The 25,190-nt window shown below is 40.0% G+C and overlaps 1 protein-coding gene across 1 annotated transcript; it reads left to right on the top strand.

Annotated features, from left to right (window-relative positions):
* Positions 1-351: 351 nt before the first annotated feature.
* Positions 352-24,990, top strand: enpp1 (ectonucleotide pyrophosphatase/phosphodiesterase 1). The gene is made up of 23 exons (XM_061704809.1): positions 352-515; positions 6,319-6,385; positions 8,556-8,622; positions 10,615-10,712; positions 10,786-10,865; positions 11,385-11,504; positions 11,980-12,089; positions 12,425-12,490; positions 12,602-12,674; positions 13,820-13,928; positions 15,799-15,930; positions 16,038-16,069; positions 16,198-16,325; positions 17,051-17,120; positions 17,399-17,486; positions 17,767-17,954; positions 18,085-18,124; positions 18,647-18,807; positions 21,083-21,203; positions 21,447-21,521; positions 22,183-22,315; positions 23,366-23,510; positions 23,591-24,990. Exons 1-23 carry the CDS (start codon positions 396-398, stop codon positions 23,741-23,743), a joined length of 2,376 nt encoding a protein of 791 aa, XP_061560793.1. The 5' UTR covers positions 352-395; the 3' UTR covers positions 23,744-24,990.
* The last annotated feature ends 200 nt before the right edge of the window (positions 24,991-25,190 follow it).

Here is a 25,190-nt window from a genome sequence, read left to right as displayed (position 1 = left end):
TTATAATAATAATAAAAATTGTATCTGCATCGAAGGGATCGCAGTATTCCAGATTGACCGCAAGGGGGCGACCACACTCAAACGCCTTGTTAGTTCATTTTTGCTGCTCGGAACAGAAACGTAGAAATGGCCTTTTCAAATTCCAAATTAAGACAACTTCTCGCGTGACATGCCCTATTTTCTTATTTTTTTCCAAAATCCAAGTAATGGAAGTTCCCATTCAACTCTGAAAAACCTTGCAGACGTCAGTAAAAGAAAAGAGGCGGTGCTACGCTCGAGCACAGAGGGCCACATACGCCCCCCCCCCTTTTTTTTTTTTAATCACCCCTTTTACACACACTCACTCTCTGTCTCCTACTCGTCTGGGGCGCGTGTGCGTGGAGCAGCCGAGAACCATGGAAGAAGCGTCCAAGCAGGAAGAGGAGCATAGGCTGTCCGCGTTTGGCACGTCGGAACCGGAGAGTCAGAGGCGCACGCCGCAGAAGAAGAGCAAGCGTTGTAAAATAATCTCTGGGGTATGTTTTGCAAAATACACGGAATGCAAACTGAGCATCCACCTAAACCTCAACATTGACAGGATCCACTGCTCTTTGAATTGCCAATTTTTCTCTTCATAATGGATAACTTTTTTTCTTTTCTTTTCCCCAGTCTGCTTTCTGTCATTAACTTACAACCTCCCACCCTTTTTACTGGTTAAATCGCACACAAAGTAACAGAGCACAACTTTTAGATTCGTCAGACCTCTCGCTTTACCTGAGTATATATTTTCTCACCAATGTTTACTTTTAGTCGCGACATTTGAAAATAGATATCAGTTAAATATAGGAAACTGAGAAACTGTACTTCGATAACGATTCATAAAAAAAATGATGAAATTAAAAAACAAGCATCAGTTTAACATTTCAAATCAGTGATTCTTTCGTGCACCACTAGAGGGAGCCGGCGTGCCACAAGCGGTTCTCATACTTTAAGAGTTATTGAATTATTATATTGCATAGACTATACAGTATATTAGGGGTATTCAAATACAAATTTGAAAGGCCACATAGAGTTTTTCAATGAGTCAAAGGTCAATTTATTGAGGTGAGTCCCACAACATTATCGCACGTTGCATTTTGACAAATGAAAATAAATAGTTGAATAAAACTGAGAGGGGGGAATTTGTTTATATTTTATTTGTCATTTGCTCTTTTTTTGTATGCCTTTAAACATTATGTCCATCACTGCAGTTTAGGATTCTTTTATTATTTTCTGCATTCTCCTGAGAATGGCTTCTTGTGCATCTCCTTATGACTTGTGTCATACATGGGACAAGAATCCTGCTTACAGCTTAACGTAACAATTTCAGTGCATTTACATTTGTTGTTCTTAACTCTGAAAATGGGAATCTCTCTTAAAAATTCCTATGATTCACCGGGGGCAATTCTAGGATCAGACGTTTCGGGGTGCTGGGATTCATTACGGGAGGGAGGGGGGTGCTGACAGATTTGTTTTCCGTGCCGCCCTGGGCGACTGTCCATGTTGCCTGTATCAAAATCCGCCTCTGATTTTAGGGGAGCAGATTGAGGCCCCTGCAACTGTGTGCGTGTGTGTGCGTGTGCGTGTGTATGTGTGTGTGTGTGTGAACACGGAAACAAAATGTTTTCACCCTATTGCCAAAAGATGGGAGTTCCATCCCCCCACTACCTCCACCCCGCAAGAAGGGGTCAGAGAAGGTTCGGGTGGGTGAGTGGTGAGGGTCTTTTTCCAGCTGCTGGTGAAATGGAGGTCAGGATACCGAAGTTTCAAGTGAAAGCAGACCATTTTTTTAATGACTTTTTATGTCTGTCGTACTAGCAGTAACACAGGAAACGCAGTAAAAAAATTTTTTTAAAAAAATCACATTTTGCACAATATATAATGTGATCCAAAGCAAGAGCTCCGATGTCTTCTCAAGGCCCAATTATGGATCTTATTCGATTGTGTAGGTGCACCTAATAAAGTGACTGCTGTTTTTATGAGAGAGGCTTTGTCAAGAAACACTTAGGCCACCATAAGGACAGAGTTGGCCATGTATGCAAGGTAATTTACAACATTGGACAAGTAAACAGTTTGCTATATTTGGGCATTTGTTTTTCACCTTTGGAGGTTTTAAGTGTAACTCGTGTCCAAAATATCAACATTTATTGTTTACTCTTGGTGGAATGAAAACTAACCCAAAATATTTGCGGTCAGGCTAAATCTGGGAAGCAAGCAAGGCTTTGTAGAAACCGTATGTATGGCAAAGACAGTCTTGTTTGTTGTTTTAAAAACCAACTATACAACACTGGCTTTGGCTGTAAAATCAGTTCAATCCACCAATTCAGTTAAAAATAAATAGTTAAACACGCTGTATCCAGCATATTCAGCCATTTGACGCCAGTGATCACCTTTGTAGTGGTTTTCCAGCTAAATGCAACAAAATGACAGCGGACAGCTTTGATTGGAGACATATGTGGGCAAACTACTGACTCCAATCTGCTGTTTCCTGGAGTACATAACAGCCACCATACAGCTGCTAGTAATTGTAACACTAGTCCTTGGTAAACTGCACTGTGATGGAAGAGCTTGCAAAAAGGATGGCTGAAAATTTTTCAGACTAGTAACAAAAGTAGGGGGACATATTTTGTCTTCCTACTCCCCTTGCAATTGTGAAATATATTCGTTTTTAGCAAACAGTTGGGTAAACATTAAACACAAATTATAAACAAGCATTATTAACAAAACAACACAGAGCGCTATGATAAACGAATGAATGTATCTGCAGCAATGTTTGTACAGTCCTCGCAAACACAACATCTTCCGGCTGGTCCACCGATATTCTAGACCACCAAACAAGGTCATCCAAGATCGTGCTTCAAAAAGGATTATTACAATGCTCAGGATTAATACCGGAACCGTAGTGGCAGTTTACCCTCGCTTAATCAAGAATTTTGGGGGTTAAAAAAATAAAATAAAAAATTCAATTATAATGGCCATTATTTATGCGCAGATTTTTGCTATTCGCAGTCCGGCCCGGTCCACTGTATTCAATTGTGGGGCTGTAGTGTGAAACTATTTTTCCAGATTTTTTGGGGGGGTGCTTAGCAAAAATGGGCACAGTGACGCAATTTGGCCCCGGAATGATCCGACCGTCCCTCACTATATTAAAACTTGAGTGCCCTCGTTCGCATCAAAACTATGGAGTATTATATTAAAAGAGTACAGGCTATATTTTGTCATAACAGTGGCCTCTCTAGAGCGCCTCGTTGTCAGCTGTGAGTGTGCGCATGTCACGGCGCGAAGGCAGAAGACCGAGGGAGGGAAAAAAAGGCAGACATGACGGCCAGTGTGTGGACAGGAGCTTCGCGCTTGCATGGTCTGTTTCGAGCGCCTCGTTGTCTTGGCATGAGAAAGGCTCTGTGACGACCCAGGATATATTCTAGCTACCGGAGGATTTAAGTGAAAATATTTTCACGCCCTAAGCATATGTGGTAGTTATGTGTAGGCATAAGAAAGATTCTAGACAAAGTTGTATCCATTTTAAGCGGGGCTTGGTTTCAGTCATTCAGCAGACACACCCACGGAGGCAAAGGCCTGATTTTTCACGATTTTGAAGCCTCATTTTATATACTTGACTAATTATTGAAATTATTTAAATTTGGCAGGATTGTTAACCGTACTTCTCTGTGGTGTGTCAAATTTAGGAGACATTTTCAATTTACAGGCACTTGATGGACAATATTGGCGGCAAGCATGGGGGTTCCTTCTTTTTTTGTTTTATAATCTGGTTTGACCAGCCAGCGTTGCGTTAGTTCCAGAGTCCATGTTCAACTACAGTTTAGTTTGCTGTGCTTGTACTCACTTTATATTCATTACCTTTTAATAAATGCATGTTGAGCTCACTGCTCACTTACTGTTTGTTTATTCAAGGTTAATGTTTTTGGAACATACCTCAAATAGTCCTTTTTATTGTAGTATAAAGATTTTGGAATCTAGAATGAGCTAATACTGTAATTTAATATCAAATCAGCGTGTTTCCAGTGATGCTCCCCACTTTGACAATCCCACCAAATGCCCAGAAGACCTGAAAAATGTCATCGATAGACAGACAGACTGTTTACTCGATAAACAGACAGACTGTTTACTTTCACAGACCACAAAGAGGGCGAAGGGGCATTCCCGAGGAGCCAACTCACTCTCTTCATTATCCGCCTGTATAGCTGTTAAACTCTGAATACCCAGACAGAGACCGTGACCACAGCATATTTTCATACCTGTCACGGAATTCTAACTTGATCTAAAATAGTTCTCTGGTGGCCGATTATTCCCTTAAGACTATGAACTGAACGCCTATCAGACGAGATTAACAGAGTAAGGACATGAATATAACAGTTTACAGAGCACTCCAATTTGCATCAAACTAGGAGATACCATTTGAAACCTGTGTTTTTGCCCATATGTGGATATTCTTTGTTGCGGTTCAGTGTGACTTTTGTTGTGAATATTTAAAGAGCACCAGTCAGGAGAATCCAAAGAAAAGTCTGAGAGACGACAAAACATCTGTCTGGATATTACGCAGCAAGCTGTATGTTTTTATAGGACGCATGTGTTTACTCTGCCTTGTAAACAGTGAGTCACCCTTGTAAACGCCCCAAAAAAACAAAAAAAACTTTTGAACGTTCAAATTGGACCAGAAACCTTCAAAAGAAGCGAATGAAACATCATAATAAATGTGATGATTTTATTGCTTTGAGCCGAAGGGGAATTGACGAAATGACGCCAGTTGTCAAAATTGGTTTATGCAATAACTTGAGAGTAAACAAAATTGATTTTTGGGGGGGGGGGGTGAAAATAGATGCGCCTTTTTAGTGGAATGTTTATGCTTCTATTTGCTCTTTTCAATCAGCTTTCTTCCACAATCACCTCTGCCGTGCTGATGTGGTACGCACTGCAGCGGTGACCAACCTTAAGGACCCTGCCTGACGATATAAACTGATCTGTGAACATCCCCTCTAATTATGAAACCCCACCCCCTGCTACCAATGAGGCATCAAAGGAAGACGCAGCTTTCCAATTACAGCAGGCCAAGGGGAACATTAGAAAATCGTTTTCGGGAAAGAGGGGACTGATTAAAAATTCTAGGTTGGGCAGGAAAATAATTGATAGCTCTTTTTTTGTCATTTTAGACTCCAACTTGAGTTAAATGTTTATTTCTACGCATACAGTCAATAAAATACTCAGGACAATTGTTGAACAAAGCAGGTTATCCGGCTGGCTTCTCAAACTTGGAAGAGTTTTTGCATCACAATGACAAAGTAGCTGATGCCCGAATGGATATGAGTAAGCTTCACCAAAAACGTTTTTACATGTAGAAGAAACTGTAAAGTGAATATAAATGTCTTGTAAAATTGACACACCACAGAGAAGAGTGTTATTAACAAGCTTGCCAGATTTGATTTGAATAATTCAAAATATCAGGACTTTGATTAGGCCACTCCAATACCTTATTTTGTTTTTTTAAACTCACTCAGAAGTTTACTTGCTGGTGTGCTTTGGATCGTTGTCCTGCTGCAGAACCCAAGTGCGCTTCAACTTGAGGTTAGAAACTGATGGCCGAACATTTTCCTTCAGGATTTTCCGGTAAAGAGCAGAATTCATGGTTCCGTCAATCATAGCAAGTCGTCCAGGTCCTGAAGGAGCAATGCAGCCCCAGACCATCACCCTACCACCACCATGTTTGCCTGTTGGTATGATCTTTTTCTGAAGTGCTGTGTTACAGATGTAATGATACACGCACCTCCCAAAAAGTTACAACTTTCATCTTGTCAGTCGGTAAACTATTCTCCCAAAAGTCTTGGGAATCATTCAGATTGTGGAACTCTGCCATGGATGCCATTTTGTTGCCCAGTCACTTCCTTATTGTTGAGTCATGTCTGGATGAGTCGTTGCTCAGCTAAAACGATATTCAACTGTTTTGGGATCATGGTTTGTGGTATCGTTATGGTTTTTACGATTATATTTATGTTAATTTATTAATCAATTAATTAATCAACTAATAATGTAGGCAATTCTAAAACATTTTGGGAAGGTCGTCAATTACTCTTTTTTTTTTTTTTTCTGGACCGATGTATACATTTTTGCTTTAGGGTCCGCCACAAGTTGTAAATTCCTTAAAACCTCCAATCAACAGTAGGTGTTCCCCCACAAAGACTGGAAACAAATACAACTTATCTGTGTTGGATATACATAAACATTAACAGTGTTGACTACAATAGATGTACATTTTATGACTAACTCGAACATTTTTTTCTTTTGCAGGTTATCTTTCTCTGCTTACTCATCCTCGTCCTTGCACTAGTATTGGCTTACCAACCTCCCAAAGACGGTAGGTTCGAATGTGTATTGGTCAAAACTCAGCATGTCTTCAAGATATGTTCCCCTTTTGTTTGTGACCTTCTCTTGAGTGTGCGTTTAAAAAGGACCTCTTTCCCTGCATGGGTTATAATCAATGTGAGGAATCTGAAGCATGCGTTGGATTTTGCAACTTAAAAATAGAACAGCCTCTCTGGGGTTTTGTCTTTTTAGTCTCCTAGAAAGTCCCCCTATTCAACGAAAACCCACTGAGTAATTCAAGCACCACAAAAGGGTGGGGCACATTACCATAGCAGACAGTTCTGAGCCAGTGTGCTGACGCCCAACATTTGTCAGGTTGCGTCACGCAGTGCGTCGTGAATACATTTTCAAATGAGATGGGGGCCGATTAGCCGTGTTTGCAATACAAACTGCTTCGAGAAGGGCTGTTGTCACAAACAATCTCATCCAAATCGTCTGCTGTATGTTAGCGGAAGAGTCATTGAGCCCAGCTGTGTGTAGCTGTCCCCATCCTGGGTGGAGTGTCTTCTCGCTTCTGGCACCACCCTTATATAGTTACTTACTGTATATTTCCGATTGAGCGTGGCATGGAAACCATATGGAAAAAAATAGACTTCACCACAGCCTTATTTTGGCACTAGACAGATGAGTGCATCTTACTTGGGCTTTGTACATCTTTCACAAAACATGCTCACTGATAGAAGAAATGACTGTGAGAAAGAAAGCGCTTTCATTCATTGTGTTGCAAGAGAGAATTGGCCTTTCCCCTCATCTACCCTCCACCACAGGAATGAATCTGTTGGAGTCGCTTTGGCAATGAGAAAAAAAATGTAGTAACATTCCAAGAAAGATCTAAGAACAACGGAACCTCCGAAGTGGAATGGTCCAAAACTTGGATAATATGTGAGGTCACATGAGACATCAGCTCAAACATCTGGTGAAACTTGAGCTTTTCCATTGGCTTTGTTTGGCTGGCTGTTCAGTACAAAATGCGCCATCTCTTTTCTATCCTGCTTGTCCGTATTAGGGTCATGGATGAGCTGGAAACATTGCCTGTGAATGGTTTTATGCTGGCGACAGTTTGAGCCTGAAACAAATTGATTGACTTTCCATCAGGGGCTGATTCTAAGATTCGAGGTTTAGGGGTGCTTCTTCAGCATCCCCCAGAATGGGCTAGAAACGCCTTTGTTTCACTTTATTTCCCATGGGAAAACTTCCCTCACCGTTTCATTCACGATTCTTTGCGTATGTTCATATGTCATTGTAGAGCAAGGACTTGTAAATTGTAAATAGCCCAAAGCCAATGTTTTAGACCTTATTTGGCTGTTTCTACTCAGTGATTCATGAAATACTTCACTGCTCTGATGCCTGCCAAGTAGGTGATATTTTCACTTGTGTCCTCCAGTTTATACAACAATTACTTGGTTGATTTCACAAACGCTGGGGGAGGTTTTGTGTCTCAGAATGGGCTTGACGTTTCATTCATCTACAGTCTACATTTTTCATTGGTTTTCGTCCAATATTTTGCCACGTGGCTGTATGTGAAATATGTCTGATTCATTGGAGTTCTACAACACAAGGAATTTGTCATTGTTATATTAACAACCATTTGACAGTGACTGTCATAGCTGTGCATTATTGTCTTTTTACAGGCATTATTTTTAATACAACTCTAGGCATTCTAGTCATACCTGATGTTTTAGCCAGTGAGTGCATTTTCGAATCAAACATAATGTAAAAAAATAAAAAATAAATACAGTGATCAAAGGAAGTAGAGATCTCAGCAAATGCTTAGTAAGATTTGAAAATATAAAGCCCTCCTTCAAGATTCGTAAAATCAGCCCACGAGTGGTTGCGTAATATTTAAACACTTTTTGACAGTTATACTGATGAAGGTTATTTACATAGACAATCCCCTCAATTTGAACCCTAAACCACAAAACTCTGAGGCCGATCTGCTCACGACAAGGACAACGTGCTGCCCCTCTACGTTCACTTGACATAAATTGTGATCTACTGTACCACTGTTTTAAAATGTATATTTTAAGTGGCTTTATACAAATAATCCCTCCCAAATGGATGCCACCCACCATTTGCCGTTCAGTAAATCAAGGTTACTATTTGCTCAGCTACTCCATGTAGGCGTGCGCCTTCTTCCCAATGACAGCTCCTCTTTTCCCCAGGTGATGGTGGGCACTGGCTGCAGCTGGATGTCTCTATGGCAAGTCAACAGCCACAGTGTCCGCCAAGGTAATACTTTTACTTCCTTGTCATTTAACATACCCGACATATACTGTAACTGTGCCATATGTAATGGACGCTATGTGTTTATACAATATGCACAGCCTTTAAATCTGCTAGCTTAATGCCAACACTTAATGGGAAATGCCATTGATGGGTAACGAGCAGAATCTATGCCGCGGTCTTATAACACTTTAAGCAAAGGGTGTTTGAACACAAACGGTGCAGTGATACATGTAGACAGTAAACATAATACTCACAGGCATATATACTTTATCCTCTGTGAAAAATGACTAACATTATGACAGTTTACTGAGTCACTTGCAGTATTTGTGAAACTTTTGTTTGTTTGTGTCTGCATGACTGTATATACTGCTCCCGCGGTGGTCAAGTCACACCAGAATGAGCCATAGTGAATTAATCATGACACACAAACTGTCATTCTTTACATTCAATTTAATGACATTATTAATATGTTTTTCTAAAGTAACATGTTATAGAGTGATATTTTTTGTTCCTTTTCTTGAGGAGTCGGGAATGGAAAAATGGCATTTCCATTCATAGCAATGGGGAAAGATGATTTAAAAAACCTGTGTTTTGCTTTGAGTGTCATTACGGATTGATTTAAACTTGTATCGCAAGGCACTACTGTTTTCCAATCTGAGCCGTCCTGCTTTCGACCACACCAGACCGGTCCCTTCGTTCTTTATGTTAAATAGTTTGTTTTGTGGTTCTGTAAATAGTCCCATTTACTGGTGACACCCACATGTGTGGTGAGTGGAGACCATTGTTCCTAGCAGTCCGTTGTCAGTTTGTGGCTCTGGAAAACAAAAAAAGTGTTGTCTGTCGCTGCATGGATGTTCCCTCTTCTTGCATCTGAAAAAAAGTGACCTTCTGTGGTGGAAGTTGTTTTTCCGTAAGTGTGGAAAAATCAGTGTCTCTGTGGAAACCACGTCGAATGACTCAGGCATGTAGGTGTGTGTTATCCCAGACAGGCTCATTAGAACATGGGAGGGGGGGGAAATAGGGCTAGTACTACATCTTCGGTTGTTAAAAATAGTTTTAAATGCACATTCTTGCTATTTTACATCCCCTTTTTAATCCACACACAGAGAGGTATCGTGATAACATCCATTGCTCATGAGTTGTATGCGGTTTTATAAAAACTCTTGAAGTAAGATAATGCAAAAACAGCCTGGTTTAGGTCAACCGAATGTTGTTCCATATTTTTTTTTTTTTTTTTTATATAATTTAAACAATGCAGTAGTCCAGATGTCCTTTCTCACTGCGTAGGCTGAATGCATGTTAGTATTACTAAGACATCTGGGTAAAAAAGAAAAAAAGAAAAAAAAAAAAGTTACAGAAAGCAATTTTTAGACAAACATTCTGTCTACACCACCTGTTAGGGGTGGACTAATCAAATCAGAAAAAAAATGAGAATAGTGAAGGACGGTACGTAATGTTATGTTGACAAGTAGCCGGTGTCAGAATACGAGTGGAAATGTTCTTCCCAAAGTGGAGGGGCCATTGCAAGGAGAGCGGGAGGGCACAACATGAATCTTCAGCAATTGTTAAAACCAAAACATGAAAAGTGGGATAAGGCCGCTAACAGTTCTACGAGAAACAATTTTAAATCACTTACATTTTCTTGAAAAAAAAAAAGAAAATCAACCATTATTATGTTTTATACACAGCCCATCATCAACATGACAATGAGGAATATGTGTGACTCTATTTGGGCAACAAAGAGACCTGCTGAGCCTCACACATCTTTTGATCTTTAAGTCCTCATCAGTCGACGCATTTGTCATTCTGTGCGTCTCCGTGTGTTCTCTATGTGACTTTTGCATCTCCTTTTGGGGCCTCAGAAAGCTCCTCCCTCTTCACTGACATATTGCACTGCGTTGCCATACACTGCCTCGGTGAACGTGACTCCCGCTGGGTATCTGTCCATTAATCAACCTTGAAAGTTTCTCACTAATCTTGCCGCCTCCTGCTCAGTTTCTCCAGGTCGCCGCTCATCCTGGTGTCCTTGGACGGATTCCGGGCAGAGTATCTAAAAGATCACGGCAGCCACTTACCCGTCATCAGCAAGTTACGTAAGTAGGCAGAAGTTGCATTTCCGCGGCAGTTTGTGGTTTAGGAAACATGAGGTCAAACTCTGTGTTGCAGGAGCCTTGGGTACGACCACATCGCATATGAGGCCAGTGTATCCGACAAAGACATTCCCAAACCACTACTCTATTGCCACCGTAAGTATGGACTGCACCTCCTCTTTTACTTGGACTCACTCGGACCACCCATCTATCGATTTCCGTAGGGCTTGTCCTCATAAGTGTCACAACAAGTGAGCTGGAGCCTATCCCAGCTGACTTTAGGTGAGAGACGGGATACACTCTGGACTACCGTTACACGACTAGAGATTATACATTTATGCGGCCCCCGGCTGGCAACCGTAAAGTCAATGTTAACCTAGAGATCTTATGTCATAACATGTGGAATGCTCACAAGCATAGACTTGCACTTTATATGGAGTATTACACTCGAACAACATGATGCCTGGTAGTTAATTCTACAAAGTTCAAGTCAGAAGAAAACTCTGGGAATCTCTTCAAAGGCACTGTTTGGTGTGGTCATTTGTTGTATAGTTATTTATTGGGGTTGTAAAATCACTTTGTTATATTAAAACTCTGCACTTTAAATACAAGTAATGTTTCCATTTCTTTGAGGGTACAACAGAGGTCCTGTCTACTATTATTTCGTTGCTACAGGGCCTTTACCCAGAGTCCCATGGGATCATTGACAACAAGATGTACGACGTAACCCAGAATGCATTCTTCTCCTTGAAAAGTGAGGAGAAATTCAGCCCAAAATGGTACCAAGGGGAGCCTGTAAGTAAATGTGTGCTGCCATGATGCTATGTACTGTATTTTCTATCTGGGAGTATGTACAGAAATATATTTCACATGGAGTACTATACTGTATTATTTAGGAGAAACTTTGACAGTGTGTGGGGCCTGCACACTGCACTTTGTAGATTTCATTAAATAATGAAGTGACTTCGGCTTTGGCTGCAAATGGAGTAGAGGACTTTCCAGGATAGGAGTGAGTTATTCTGCAGGAATGCGTTGCTTCACATTGGCATTGTCAACAGCATGGCAGGGAACATCTGTGGAGAAATGACTAATGTAAATAAACATGTCGAATATTTCACGGACTCTCAGATGTTTTATTCTCAGGGTCTTAAAGATGCAGTCAGATTGCATCATTTCTTTTGATTTAAGACTTGTGCACTACTTTTTTCTCTCATTTAATACTCTATTCTCTTCTTTCTTTCTCTCGTCACCTTTTCTCACTTGTCTCCAGGTCTGGATCACTGCCATGCGTCACAAATTAAAAACTGGAGCCTTCTTCTGGCCCGGATCAGATGTCGCCATCAATGGCATCCTCCCAGATTTCTACAAAGTGTATAATAGGTAAGAGTGGCACTGTCAAGACTTAGTTGCCAATTTTTAATTTCCGGAAAGAAGCCTGGTGGTCCTGCATGGGATGCTCAGTAGCCTCCTGCTCGAGGTGAGCGGATGGAAGAAAAGTTGTGCAAAATGGGTTGAGTCTTTAATAATGCAGAGAGAAATTCTTTCTGCACCTGCTGGTGAAGATGTCTGTAATGGTGGACTTGCTTGAAAGTTGAAAGTTAAGACTTGAGACTTACTGTACTTCTGACTTGCATGTACAGTATGTGACCTCTGCTACGTGCTCTAGTTAGAGGTCATATCACGTAATATTGCGCTGCGCTGACGTGTCTGCACAGAAGCACCACCTTTGAGGCCAGAGTGTCGACGCTGTTTGAGTGGCTGGATTTACCACAAGGAAAACGGTATTGCATGTTCTTCATAAAGTCACATAATCCTACCATGCTGCCACCCTCACCCCAGAGAGGCTGACTCCAGAATGTGTGATTGTTTTTATTTCTCTATTAATTTTTTAGACCTGACTTTTACACTTTGTACCTGGAGGAGCCTGACGCATCAGGACATTACTACGGACCAGGAAGCAGCCAAGTAAGGCTTTGTCTCAACAGGTCTCATAAAAGTAAGGTCGAAATTGGCATGCTTGATTGAAATTAGTGAGAAGGAACTGGAAAGGAGCCTGTAGAAAGAATGGACGCTGTCAATAGCTGCAAGGATATGACCAGCTTAATCCCATTTTCTTCCTTTTTCACTACCCGTAGGTTACAGTGACTAGATGGCCATTTTGTTTATTCAGTGTATTTGATAACATGACATGGTACATGGGTGTTCAAAATGGACCCTACCTGCCTCGCAGAAGAACAGTTGGGTTCTCTCAGCCAATTACCAAGAACCATAATGATAATAAATACAAAAAAATATACAGGTTGTTCCAAAAAAGGACATCATTTAGTCTCATAACAAATTTTGCTGAAATTATCTCAAATTGGAACAGGATATGTAAAACTAAGTCTAATGTTAAGGTTAAGTGCAATGTTACTTTGTTTTACTAGTAGTAACTAGTAAGTGAAAGGTTTTGTGTGAAAAATAATCTAGAACAGTCAGACGAGTGTGCAATGGGCATTTTAGAGTAAATTCAATGAAACACACACCAATCGTGAGTCAGATTTGAACATTATTCGTATTCAAAGAGGGAGGCAAAAAGGAAAACGTGTGTCATGTCACACTGAACATTTGTGAAGCTTTGTGAAATCGGTTATGACATCTAAATATGTTATTTTCAACTTGAAGCCGACTTAATTTGGTTTGCCTCTGACCTGTTGTAACTCAGATTATCATATTTCAAATGATGTAGAAATGTTTGAACACCCTGTATAATTAAATGTACTGTAAGGGTGTTATTTTGCTCATTTGCAATAATACATCAGTCAAATACATTTATTTTTGAATATTTTAGCCACTTATTATAGTATGTCTTTTCATTTTGATGGACAGTATTTCATATTTTATCCAGCAATCTTAAACACATTGTTCTCGTACTAGAACTCATTAAAAGAAGTGTTGGTTTGTATTGGCATCAAGTAATGTTAGATACACTGTTTAATTTTTATTTTTTTTTAAACTATATAATTTGGGCTTTTCACACTTTGTCAACCTAAAACATTTATCTGGTCAATGTTATATTGATCCTATTTTTTTTTATGTTTGGCCTAAGATGATACTCATTTGTTCTCTAGGTCGTCGAGGCCCTGAAGAACGTGGACCGGCTTATGGGGATGATCATGGATGGTCTGATGGGCAGGAACTTGCTCCACTGCGTCAACCTCATCATCGTATCGGATCACGGTGAGTTGAGAACATTATTTGCCCGCCGTCACCACGAGCCACGGAACAGGTTCGCTTGGATTCATCAGCCTCATTGCGCGTGTGGAGGCCTCACTCCCGATTCTGCTGCCAACGCAACCCCAGTTGAGCAGCCGAAATTAATACATAACAATGAAACGACACGAATGTCACCGAATGGCCCGACTGCGATAGAAAGTTTGAAGGCGCAAAAACCGTGTGGTATCAGCTGAGCTCGGCTGAAGTCGCTGCGGTTTCACAGTCGAATGGCGTCCGGTAGGCCCAGATGGTTCTGAGGCTTCCAGTCGCCTTCCAAATGTTTGACTTGGTTGAGTCATTGCACTTGTCACAGGAAAACTGCGGGTACATGCCAAAGGGAGCTCACCAAATGGGTGTGTGACCTAAGGAAAAAGTGCTACCAGCTGTATGTTTAGTCACATGATATAATTACTCAAGATAAGTAAAGCATATAGTAAAGCATAAGTAGACACACCCCTGGTAAAATGCCAAGTTTATACAATGCCATGCATTCACTTTACGAAAAAATGGTATCGCTCAATCTGTAAGTTGTTATTCTACTTTGAATTCTTCAGCCCATTTTTTTGGTTTTTGTTTTTGCATTGCATTTTACGCATTTTTCCAAACCAGCAACAGAAGTTGAGTCAAATAACATGTTGCTAATTTAGCCAATTTATGACAAAAGAAGAGGAAATGTAAAAGTTGAAGGTCCAAGGGATAATGTGGAATGAATGGCTTATTATTGTGAAAAGGATGGGAGGAGATACATACCTGCTATCCGACGTCCACAGTAGAAATTGACATCATTAGTTTTACCGCGATGGCCCACAGCCCTTTCAAATCAAAAGTTATGAACATTTTAAATACGATATTACTTTATCACATATAGCGTAGTAAGTGTCATCTTTGAGTCTGCTATCACTCACTTTTCTTTGCCTGTGGGTAACAAAAGTGTTCATCACGGCCCTGACACTAAGACTAATACTCTGCAGTATTGTTACCTACTGTATGTTGTTATCTTGCTTTCTTTCTACTTTAATGCGAGAAACAAACACAATCATTTGTTTCTACTCAGAATTCAAAGATCATTTTACTGCAATATAAATAGCACTTGTGCTTTGTATGTATTTCCTTTTGAGAAATCATGAAGCTATTATTGAGTTCAATGTATAAAGTCCATGTTTTGAAATGCAAGTAGTATGTAAATGGTATGATTAAATGCTCATGTTTTCTTGTTCATAATGTATCTCAGTGTGTCAATTGTTATTTACGTCAATGAATAAAGTCATGTGTTTAAATGAAAGTATAGATTGAGTACAGTGGACGGATTATTACTTAGCATTTTAATATCTCAATGTTCACGTCCACTTATAATGGTTAATTTGATTGTAGTCTCATGTGTTGAGGTTTTGGGGGGAATCAGGGGATTTTTCAGATTTGAAATTGGGCCCTGGCACTCTTTAAGTTATGAAAGCAATTGGGTAGTTTTTGTGAATGTGAGAGGATGATTATTATCTCTTAAAGGTCGGCCCATCCCCCCTTTAGAAGTTTAAACCCAGTAAGGCTGACCCGCTAACCGCTTTTCTGCCTTACTGCTCCTCTGGAACAATCGATTAAAAAGAATGAGTAAAAACAGTGCTTGTGGCAGAAGCGAGCAATCTGTTTCAAGGGTTTACTGTGATCTTTGTCTTCCTACCTAAAACGAAATAAATGTCATCACACAGAACAAGCCACACATTTTTAATGTCATTTTGATTGTTTTATTTCTGTCTACATCATATTTGATTGCTCAGGTCCATATAATGTTTTGGTTGCTGTATTAGTATGTTATACAGTACTGTTTATGTTCTTACAGGCATGGAAGAAGCAACATGTGAAAGGGCAGCGTTTGTGTCTACCTACCAGAACAACACTGACGACTTCACCGTCATCCAAGGCCCGGCCGCTCGTATCAGACCCAGCCGCCTGCCAGACGATTTCTTTTCCTGTGAGTTCCCAACATCCAACTTCCTGTGCTTGCAACCAACCGCACGTGGCGCGGCGCCCCCTGACCTTTTTCTCACTGTGAACATCCCCTTTGTTTCTCTCCCCCAGTCGACTACGAGGGCCTGGTGAAGAACTTGTCGGTATGCAGAGAATTCCAAACGTGACTTATTGTATTGATACAAGTGGATGAAAGATTATCTGCTTGCTTGGCTCCGTGTCAAACAAAGCGCCATGTGTTGATTGTGCCTGCTCTGTGTCTGTTCTGAAGTGCAGGACTCCCGATCAGCCAGCGAGGGCGTACCTTAAAGAGAACCTCCCCAAACGCTTTCATTTTGCAAACAACGTGAGAATAGAGAGAGGACACCTGTATATGAAAGAAGGCTGGCAGGCAGCTCTGTAAGTCATCATCGTGATTTAGATTAATTGCTCATTTGAACCAAATTATTTGGGTGAACACTTTCCTAAAAATATAAACAGAAGCTTATAATAATTATTGAAAGAAAGTAAATCAAGTGAGTATGTGACCTCCCACGTTCCAAAAACATGCACGTAAGGTTCATTGAAGACTCTTTATCGGGCGTGCCATTTTTGTCACGGGCCACATTGTACTCACGGTTTCCCTCAGGGCTAATTTTGAAATCAGAAGTCAAGGATAATAGTTTGTTCAACTATTGTTCAAATTACTATTAAAAAGTGGTTTGTCAACACAAAGAAAATGCTTGCAATACCTCAACGGTATTATTCATTATGGCTGACTATTTGAAATTTGGTCCCGAGTTTCGCAAGAATCACGAATATGTTGACGCACAGGATTTGCTTTCACTGCCCACATAAAATGATGTGGCGGGCCGGATCTGGCCCCCAGACCTTGAGTTTGACACCTGCGTTCTAAATTGTCCATAGGTGTGAATGTGGGTGTGAACGGTAATGAATATAATGAATTAATATATTCAATATTTAAGGGAAAGCTTGCTGATTGGTCCATTTCGCCTCCAAGTTCCATTAGTACTTCCTTAGAGTCTTGATGACTTTGAATACAAAGCAGTACTGTATTGACTTGTTTTTTTGTGTATGACTGAACATGATCTATTAATAAAGTGTTTTTATTTCAATGTGCGCAGAAGCAGCAAGGAAATCAAGTACTGTACGGGCGGTTTCCATGGCTCCGATAACCTTTTCACCAACATGCAGGTGAGACAATGGCAGGATGTTCGTCCGTGAGCATGAATATCCTGCTTAAAAGAAGCGTGTGAAATTTTTCAGATTTGTATCAATCATGCTGGTAAATGAGCAGCCATCATTCAGATAAGATTTAAGAAAGCAATGTTTCGGCGGAGTTCCACATTCCTCATATTTTCTTTCCTGGAAATGGAATCCCCTGGTTTTTCTCTCCATTTAGATGTGAGTCTAAATATAGAGTTGTTGTTTTACTGAATGCAATTGAAATCTGAACACATTTGTTTTTCCAGGCAATCTTCATCAGTCACGGTCCAGGATTGAAAAGTAACACCTTTGTACCTCCTTTTGAGAACATTGAATTATATAACCTCATGTGTGGTAAGTGGCACTTTTGACTTCTGACACATCATCAGTACAGTTTATTCTGTGTTTAATACTGCAGGTTTATCTTACATGGCTATATTTTTGCTGCTAAAATGTTACGTTTTAACCGAGTACTGTATGGTTATAAACATTTCTAGCTTGTTTCATAAGGTCTTACAGTCAAAAAAATAAATAGATAATCCCTCAAATTGTAAGGGTCCTGAGATTCAAAATGGGCTAGAAACGCCTATGTAAGTTCAAATATCTTAACATTTGATCGGCCCCCTCACTCCAGATCTTCTCGGCATCCCTCCCTCTCCAAACAACGGTACACACGGGAGTCTGAACCACCTCCTCAAGAATCCTGTCCACTTCCCTGTTCACCCCGCGCAGCTCTCCCACGAAACCCCCTGCGAGGCCAATTCCTCCCACCCCGCTGTCGACCTAAATTGCGCGTGCGAGCCACTCGGAGAAGGAGAAAGGGTAAACTGTGTTTCCTTCTACTCAACATGGAGAAGTTAAGCAGTAATATCTTGGCAGCAATGAACCACACCATCAATTACATCATGTCATTTACAGTGTACAATATATTTAAACTGTATTATTCCTTCAGGGTGAAGACACGAACCCACTAATTACGATTACAAATGCCAGTGAGTGTCTTTCTATTTCTCAGTTTTACATTCAAGCTAGTGTGACGAGACCATAAAGCATAGCTCACATGCGTGGTTTGCACACGGGGAGTTTATTCATAGTTCGTAGCGCCAGCATGAGTTGTATTTTTAGACATTTTAGTTTTGCAGTTCAGCTTTGTGGCAGCAGTTTGGCCAAAAGTTTTTTTTTTTTTTCCGCAGGCTAAAGTTCCTTTGTACTCAATGAGGTCAATATACTAGTGTTTTTCCCCAATGAATGGAAGCAAAACCCTGCTGTTAAGTCTTTTTTATTTATTTATTTTGGTGGGGTTTTTTTTTAATTTGAGGAAAAATGTTGGTACTGCATCTTGTAATCAAGATTTGTGTGTGTGTGTGTGTGCATGCATGCCTACAGTTGGCAATCTGATTTCAAACATTTTGTGGATTAGGTCACTATTGTTCTTCTGTCATTCCTTCATCATGCGGGATGAAAAGTGAATGTATTCAAGTGTGACATAGGAAGCTTGAAATGTTCTTTTGCAGCTGTCAAATCGAGGGTACGTCGCCTCCACCATCCTTTCGGCGTCCCCAGCGTTGTGCAGCCGGACGCAACCTTTTGTCTGCTTCACCAGCCCAACTACATCACTGGCTACAGCCACGACCGTCACATTGCTCTCTGGGTGTCGTATACCATCCTGAACGTGGTGAGTCTTTCATCCCTAAACATAGCCTCGGCCAGCGCTGTGAATGAAGGTTTTACTGTGTGAATTGCTCTTCTAAGCATTTCTTTGTCATCTCCACGCTCATGTATGCTCAAGTTTTTCCTTCCATTCTCATTGCGTGTTTACTGCGAACAGTGATGTCAGGCAGAGCCCAGTTAAAAATAAAGACTTTCCGTTCACTATACAGTCAACAAGTGCATTTCAATACATTTGAATATCATGGAAACCCCATTTTGTTTTAGCAGTTCAAATTGAAAAGTGAAAGTCATCGATCATTGAGATTGACTACACACCGCGCAAAATATTTCATGGTTCATTTTTTTTTTTTTTTTTAAATCATTTGGATGGTTCTATCTTACAGCTAATGATTCGCCAACTTAAGATATTGGAATATTACACAAGAAACAATCCAAAATGATTTTTTTTAGTCTATGTAGGAATTGGTATTTTCTCACTTTTCTACAATATTGTGCTATTGAGCTGCACCATCCTGTATATAATATTTTACAATATTTGTCACCCAGGACTGCTGAATAATAACTTTGCTCCATAACCTTTGGTCACCCTTATTTTGACTTCACTGGGCTCGGTGCTTCCAAACCTCCTTGCATGTTTGCTGTAATGTTTTTGTTTCTAATGTTATACATGAGTTGTCTTTGTCACCCCACTGAGCGGGACCCCCAGCGAGTACAGGGTGCAGGCACTATGGAGTGAGCTTGAACAATTTGCACATACCACCCACGTAGTAATGACACTAATCCCTGGCCTTCTTCTGTGTGTATCCCCAGCTACTGTATGTTGGTGGTGTTGTCACTCACTCCAAATGTTATTTTGAGCCACGTTGCCTCTTGTTTGCTTCCGGAGTCCAATGAAATGCAACTGGCAGTTGTTTCTATTCTGGGCAAGTCACAATTGAAATGGGGGTAATGTTATAGCTGCTGTCTAGGGAGTGATTTGTCGCTTTCTGACATCTTGAAATCAAGATGTGGTCATTTAACCCTAAAATAATAGCTTCAAATAATTTTGATGGGATACTGGCTAGCAACAGGAAACATACATTCTGTCATCAGCATGGCAACCCTGTAGCACATACTGTAGCGGTTCATGACAGGGGTTTTTAAAATTTTGAGGGGCCTCCCATACTGTCAACGCACGATATACTGTGAAAACTCTTTTTCAAGATTTTGTCTTTTTCTGAATATTGGGGCGTGGCTAAAACAAGAAAAAAAGAAACTCATTCCTCCTTCAATATATTAAAACTTTAGGGCCTTCGTTCGTATCAGTAGTTATCCGGCACAATTGCGATATGTAGTTAGTTAGCACCCCAAAAATACATCTTCCCTTCAGAAAGTCCGCTTGCGTGGCTGTGCTTCGTTGTTGGCCTTAAGTGTGCGCCGAGAAAAGTGTAACATCTTGGAGCGGGGATTTTTTGTTTTTAAACTTAAACTCTGATTTGACACTCATGTGGACCAGACGCTTGGCAGCTTTAGAGCGCCACGTTGTTTGCTCTGAAAGCGAAGTAACGTCATTTTATTGAAGTCTGATGTGGCAGCCAATGTGTGGACAGGGTTTTCGCGCTGGCGTGGCCGCGTTAGGGTGCCTTGTTGTTGCGCCGTGTAGAAGCTAAAAATATCTATATATTATTTTATCATTTAAAGATAAACATCAGACAGCCCTACTAAAGTATTTTCATATAAACTCCAATAATATTTGCAAGGTGTGTGAGAAATTTCAAAGCCCATAACTTTTTCAGTTAACACAATGAGACCAAAATAATAAATTATTTCTCATCTCAACATCATATGTACAGTAAATCTTTTTTAATATCTGCCCTCAAAAGTATTCCGATTTTCAAGATCCTATTTTCTTATTCGATAACTTTGCAGGTTTAGAAATATATTTATTACATCGTTTTTCATTTGCTGGGCATCCTATGAACCTTGCAACTTCTAGTCTACAGTAAATGTTATAACACAAATGACCTTTGTACTGTTTATAAGTAAGTGGCTTACATGCTTAAGATTGTACATTACACAGCTGTAAGAGGCATGTATTTTGTTTTCAATGTGCAATTACTCTGTTTTACAACTGTAGGTTGAGGTTATAAATATTACAATGGGAGAGCAGGTAGAAACAGTTCGACGCCCTCACTGACGCACAGTCAGTGCTGAGCCGAGCAACCTTAAGCGACACCCACGGTTCTGTGGACCGCGGTACCGACGCTGTACCGTAACTCCTGACCGATCCGCTCTTTCAGGCCGCAGCGGAGCCCCTGAACCCATCTCCGGAGGCGTGTATTCGCGCCGACGTCCGCATACCACCAGCCACCAGCCAGAGGTGCGGCAACGACAACAGCCGCGGCCTGCTGCATCCCCCCAGTGAGTCGATGTATTTGTGTGCGCGTGGCCCTCAATCGAATCATGTTTCAAAACTGCCTCGTCATGTAAAAAAAAAAAACAGTACAGTCACTGTGGCAATTGCCCAGCCATTTGTGCAAAAACATTATGCATGTGGGTGTGAACAGTAATTCACAAATGCCAAACCGTTAATATGCAAGTATTCACTGTAGTGTATACTACTCACTTGTATTTTTGCATGTATTGCTTATTTTCTTCCAAAAGACTTGAGTGTCAAAGAAGTTGGGACAAACTCACGCATCACAAGCAACATGGCGCCAATGTTCCCCGCATTTAAAGGTGAGGTATATCCATTTGCAATATGGGACCACAAACAAGTCAATTTTATGGTTTTAGAACAAGAGTTTTAAAGTTAATCCTTCATGTCTACTATTATTTTTCATCCAGCTGCACTCATCATGTGCAATTAAAAGCCACGTGTGCTTTTGTTGAAACACGTGCTGTGTGATTCATGCAGCAGCAAGGCAAAAGTTGTACTTTTTTTTTTTTTTTTTTTTTTTACTGGGACCACCCATTCCAATGAAAACTGACTCAGTCAATGTTTGAGGCCTAACTGTTGATCAAGCTTGCAGATGCAGCACCCTAGTGGCTACTGCGAACTTCTACATGTCCGAAAATGTTTCATTTCAAATTCGTTGCTGTTGGTTTATAAAGGCGAAATGATATAAACTTGTTAATGTTACCATCAAAATACTGTACTTTTGAACTGAAATATAATTTGTCATTACTGACTGAGTTTGACTTTTTTTCAACTATAAAATTGTAAACTACATAAGTGCTGTCATTAAGTTGTATAATAAAAATACAAAAATCTCAGTGTAATTGTTTGTATGTCATATTTTTATTTTTAAATGTGACATAGTGTAAACAACTTGATACTAGTGAGCGTACCTAACATACTGAAAATGATTTTTGTCTGGGTATTTTCCTCTCACAACAGACGTTTGGAACTATTTCCATGGTGTCCTGCTTCCAAGGTATTCAGAGCAGCTGAATGGAGTCAACGTTATGAGTGGTCCAATATTTGATGAAGATTATAATGGAAAAGTTGACGCCTTCAAGACCCTTGCACCGTAAGTCGTTCACACATTTTTTGTAAATGCTTAATTTTGACTTGAATCATAAAACCTTCCTAGGTTTGATTTTCCCATTGGTCGTAGGAAACAAAATGATTGTCACAACACAGCAGCTAAAAAAAATTTTAATAAAATGAAAACAAAAAACTATTTTTGAACCTGCTAATCAGCAGAAAGTATTTACAGTATGTACATGTACTGTACATGTTGACACGGTAATACAAAAAGCGTTTCACAATTTCCAGTAATTATTATTTTCTCTTGGTCTATATTTATGTTCAAGTCAAGCATTGACGATGAGATTTTTTTTCCTTTTTTTTTCTTTAGGTTGCCCAAACTTCACCGACTTGGTAAATGTGTGAAAATCTGCGATGCAATGCAGAAGTAGTCAAAAATTAGCTTTAAAAACCAATATGTTTGAGAAAATAAATGAAATCATGAGAACCACTTTCCCAGCAAGTGGGCACAAAATTATTAAAGTAGAGCAACAATAATAGCTATACTAATATGCAGCAGGGTTCCTCTATAGTTAGGGTATTGTATTCTAAATATGGATTGTTGATTTTCACCATGAACTTGAATTTTAAGTTTATGTTAAAACATAGCGCTTTTGAACAAGGCGTTTAAAGAGCCTGGGAAAATAACTATATCCAGTTTAATAAATGCAGTAAATAGAAAGTTAAAGAACTTTTTTGTGCGTGAGCATTTTGAACACAAAATTTCGCTCCACTCACAAGCTTCGATTTTACTATGATTTTAATTGGCGGAGTCGCATCATGTCAATGCAAGTGATCGATCTCGATATTTCCTATCTGTGCATAGGTTTATTACCATATCGGCCAGAAAAAAACTACTGTTAATCTCTCCCAGGTTGTGTTTTAAATTACAATCGTTCGTCAAAATAATGTAATAAAAATCTGGGCCCATACACATAGACATTTGGGTCTAATAAAATGTATTTCTGATGAACAACTGTCGTGAGAGGACTACACAGCATTAGAATGTGACGACCTGACTACGAGAACTGATTATGTCCCGTTTCACCAGAAATGAAGCTCCCATGCCGACGCATTTTTTCGTGATCCTGACCAGTTGTAAGAATTCCACTTTTGGTCCTGCGAACTGCGAGGGTCCTCTCAGAGTCAGGTCCTTTATCCTGCCACACAGAGCTGACTACACCGAGAGCTGCCCTGTGAGTAACACCGACGCGCGGCTTAAAATGCTTCACTGGCTTGTCCTCCTAAAATGGGTCGCCTTCCCTTTCGTCTGCAGACCGGCTCAGATTTAACGTGGACGCAGGACTGGATGCAGCTGCACACAGCCCGCGTCCGCGACGTGGAACTGCTGACCGGACTGAGCTTCTACCACGACAGGTTGTCAGTGGACGAGACGCTACAGCTCAAGACCTTTTTACATAATGTTTGAACTCCAACTGTAGATCGAATGAAAAAAAGCCATTTTGGTCCGGAATGCAATTGGTCCGCTCGTACTCGGTGCCTCATTTCTTTAAATAATCAGGTCGAATTATCCAAATGTCCAGGCTTATGTTTTTTTTTTTTTTTATGGCACTTAAAGGATTGTTGTACATACTGAATGCCGTACATTGGTTTTAGATTTTGTTAATGATCATGTCATTAAAAGACTTTTATTTGCTTTTGGAGGCCAGACCCCAAGATGGACTGACACCAATCAAAACAATCCTGCTGAAATGGGTGTCCAAAGTTTGGAAGGAATCCTGCCCATAGCTGGGACGTTACAAGTGCATCTCATTGAATTAGAATGTCATTGAAAAATTCACTTACTTCAGTTCAGTAGTTTAATTAAAAAAACAGAAGTCATATATTATACAGATTCATTGAACATTGAACTTTCTAGAAGGCCAATTCTTATGTAATTTCTATGTTTAAAATGATGTTGATTGTTTCTTGAATAAAAATCTAATTTCTTGAGGTGCTGAATTTGGGGCGTTTATTAGCTGTAAGCGACAGTACGATCAAAAGTGTAAAATGTGAAATAAATATTGAACTCTTGGTGCAGTGAATTGATGTGATATATGCTTTGTTATTTTAATCAATCTACTAAAAAGGTTTTCCACAATATTCTTTATTCTCTATTTATTGAGATGCACTTGTACTAGCTGTATTGAAGGGCTCACATTGCCATATTATAGCTGCTTTTATTTTTGTATTTTCTGAATTTGTGAATCCTTATACATATTCCAGAGTAATATTTGGGAGTATGTTTACGTTTGCACATGGTCTGTAATGGAATGTAAAGTGTCTGTGTGCATGTGCATGTGTGTGTATGTGTATACTGTTTTTCTCTACTTGTGGGGACTCCCATAATGCACACATTCTCCAAAGGACCAAAACTTTGGTCCACCAAAATAAATTCCCACCAATAGCTCCTAAACATAATTTAAGATGCCCTTTGAAGTTTTGTAGAAATTCACTGAAAGGGGGGGATTATTTAAAAACAAAAAGAAAAGTGAGCAATATGAGTGAATTGGAGAACCAATTATAGGTTAACTGTTTTGTTTTGTGTTTGTTATTATTTGTTCCCCCTCTCGCACCGTCCCCATGGTCAACCATGGTTTTCACCCTGCTCAGATATAAATGAGTACATTTGTGGCAGTATATTTGTCAATGCTTTAAAAACGTTTTTTTACAGAACTCACGTGTTCTTGTTTTTTCTCTCAACGTCTAAATATCAACATTTAGCAACACAGAATTTAGAAAAAAAAACAAAAAAAAAAACATTCCAGTCCAAGTAGATGTATATCCCACTGGGTCGTCACAGGGCTTTTTCACACCGTAACAACGAGGCTCTCTAAAGCGACCACGCCAGCGGACTATCCAAAGGGAAGTTGCAT

The sequence above is a fragment of the Phycodurus eques genome, chromosome 18 (assembly GCF_024500275.1).
Source record: "Phycodurus eques isolate BA_2022a chromosome 18, UOR_Pequ_1.1, whole genome shotgun sequence".
NCBI lineage: Eukaryota > Metazoa > Chordata > Actinopteri > Syngnathiformes > Syngnathidae > Phycodurus > Phycodurus eques.
Note: the sequence above shows the minus strand (reverse complement) of the source record. Positions and strands in the feature narration are given on the sequence as shown.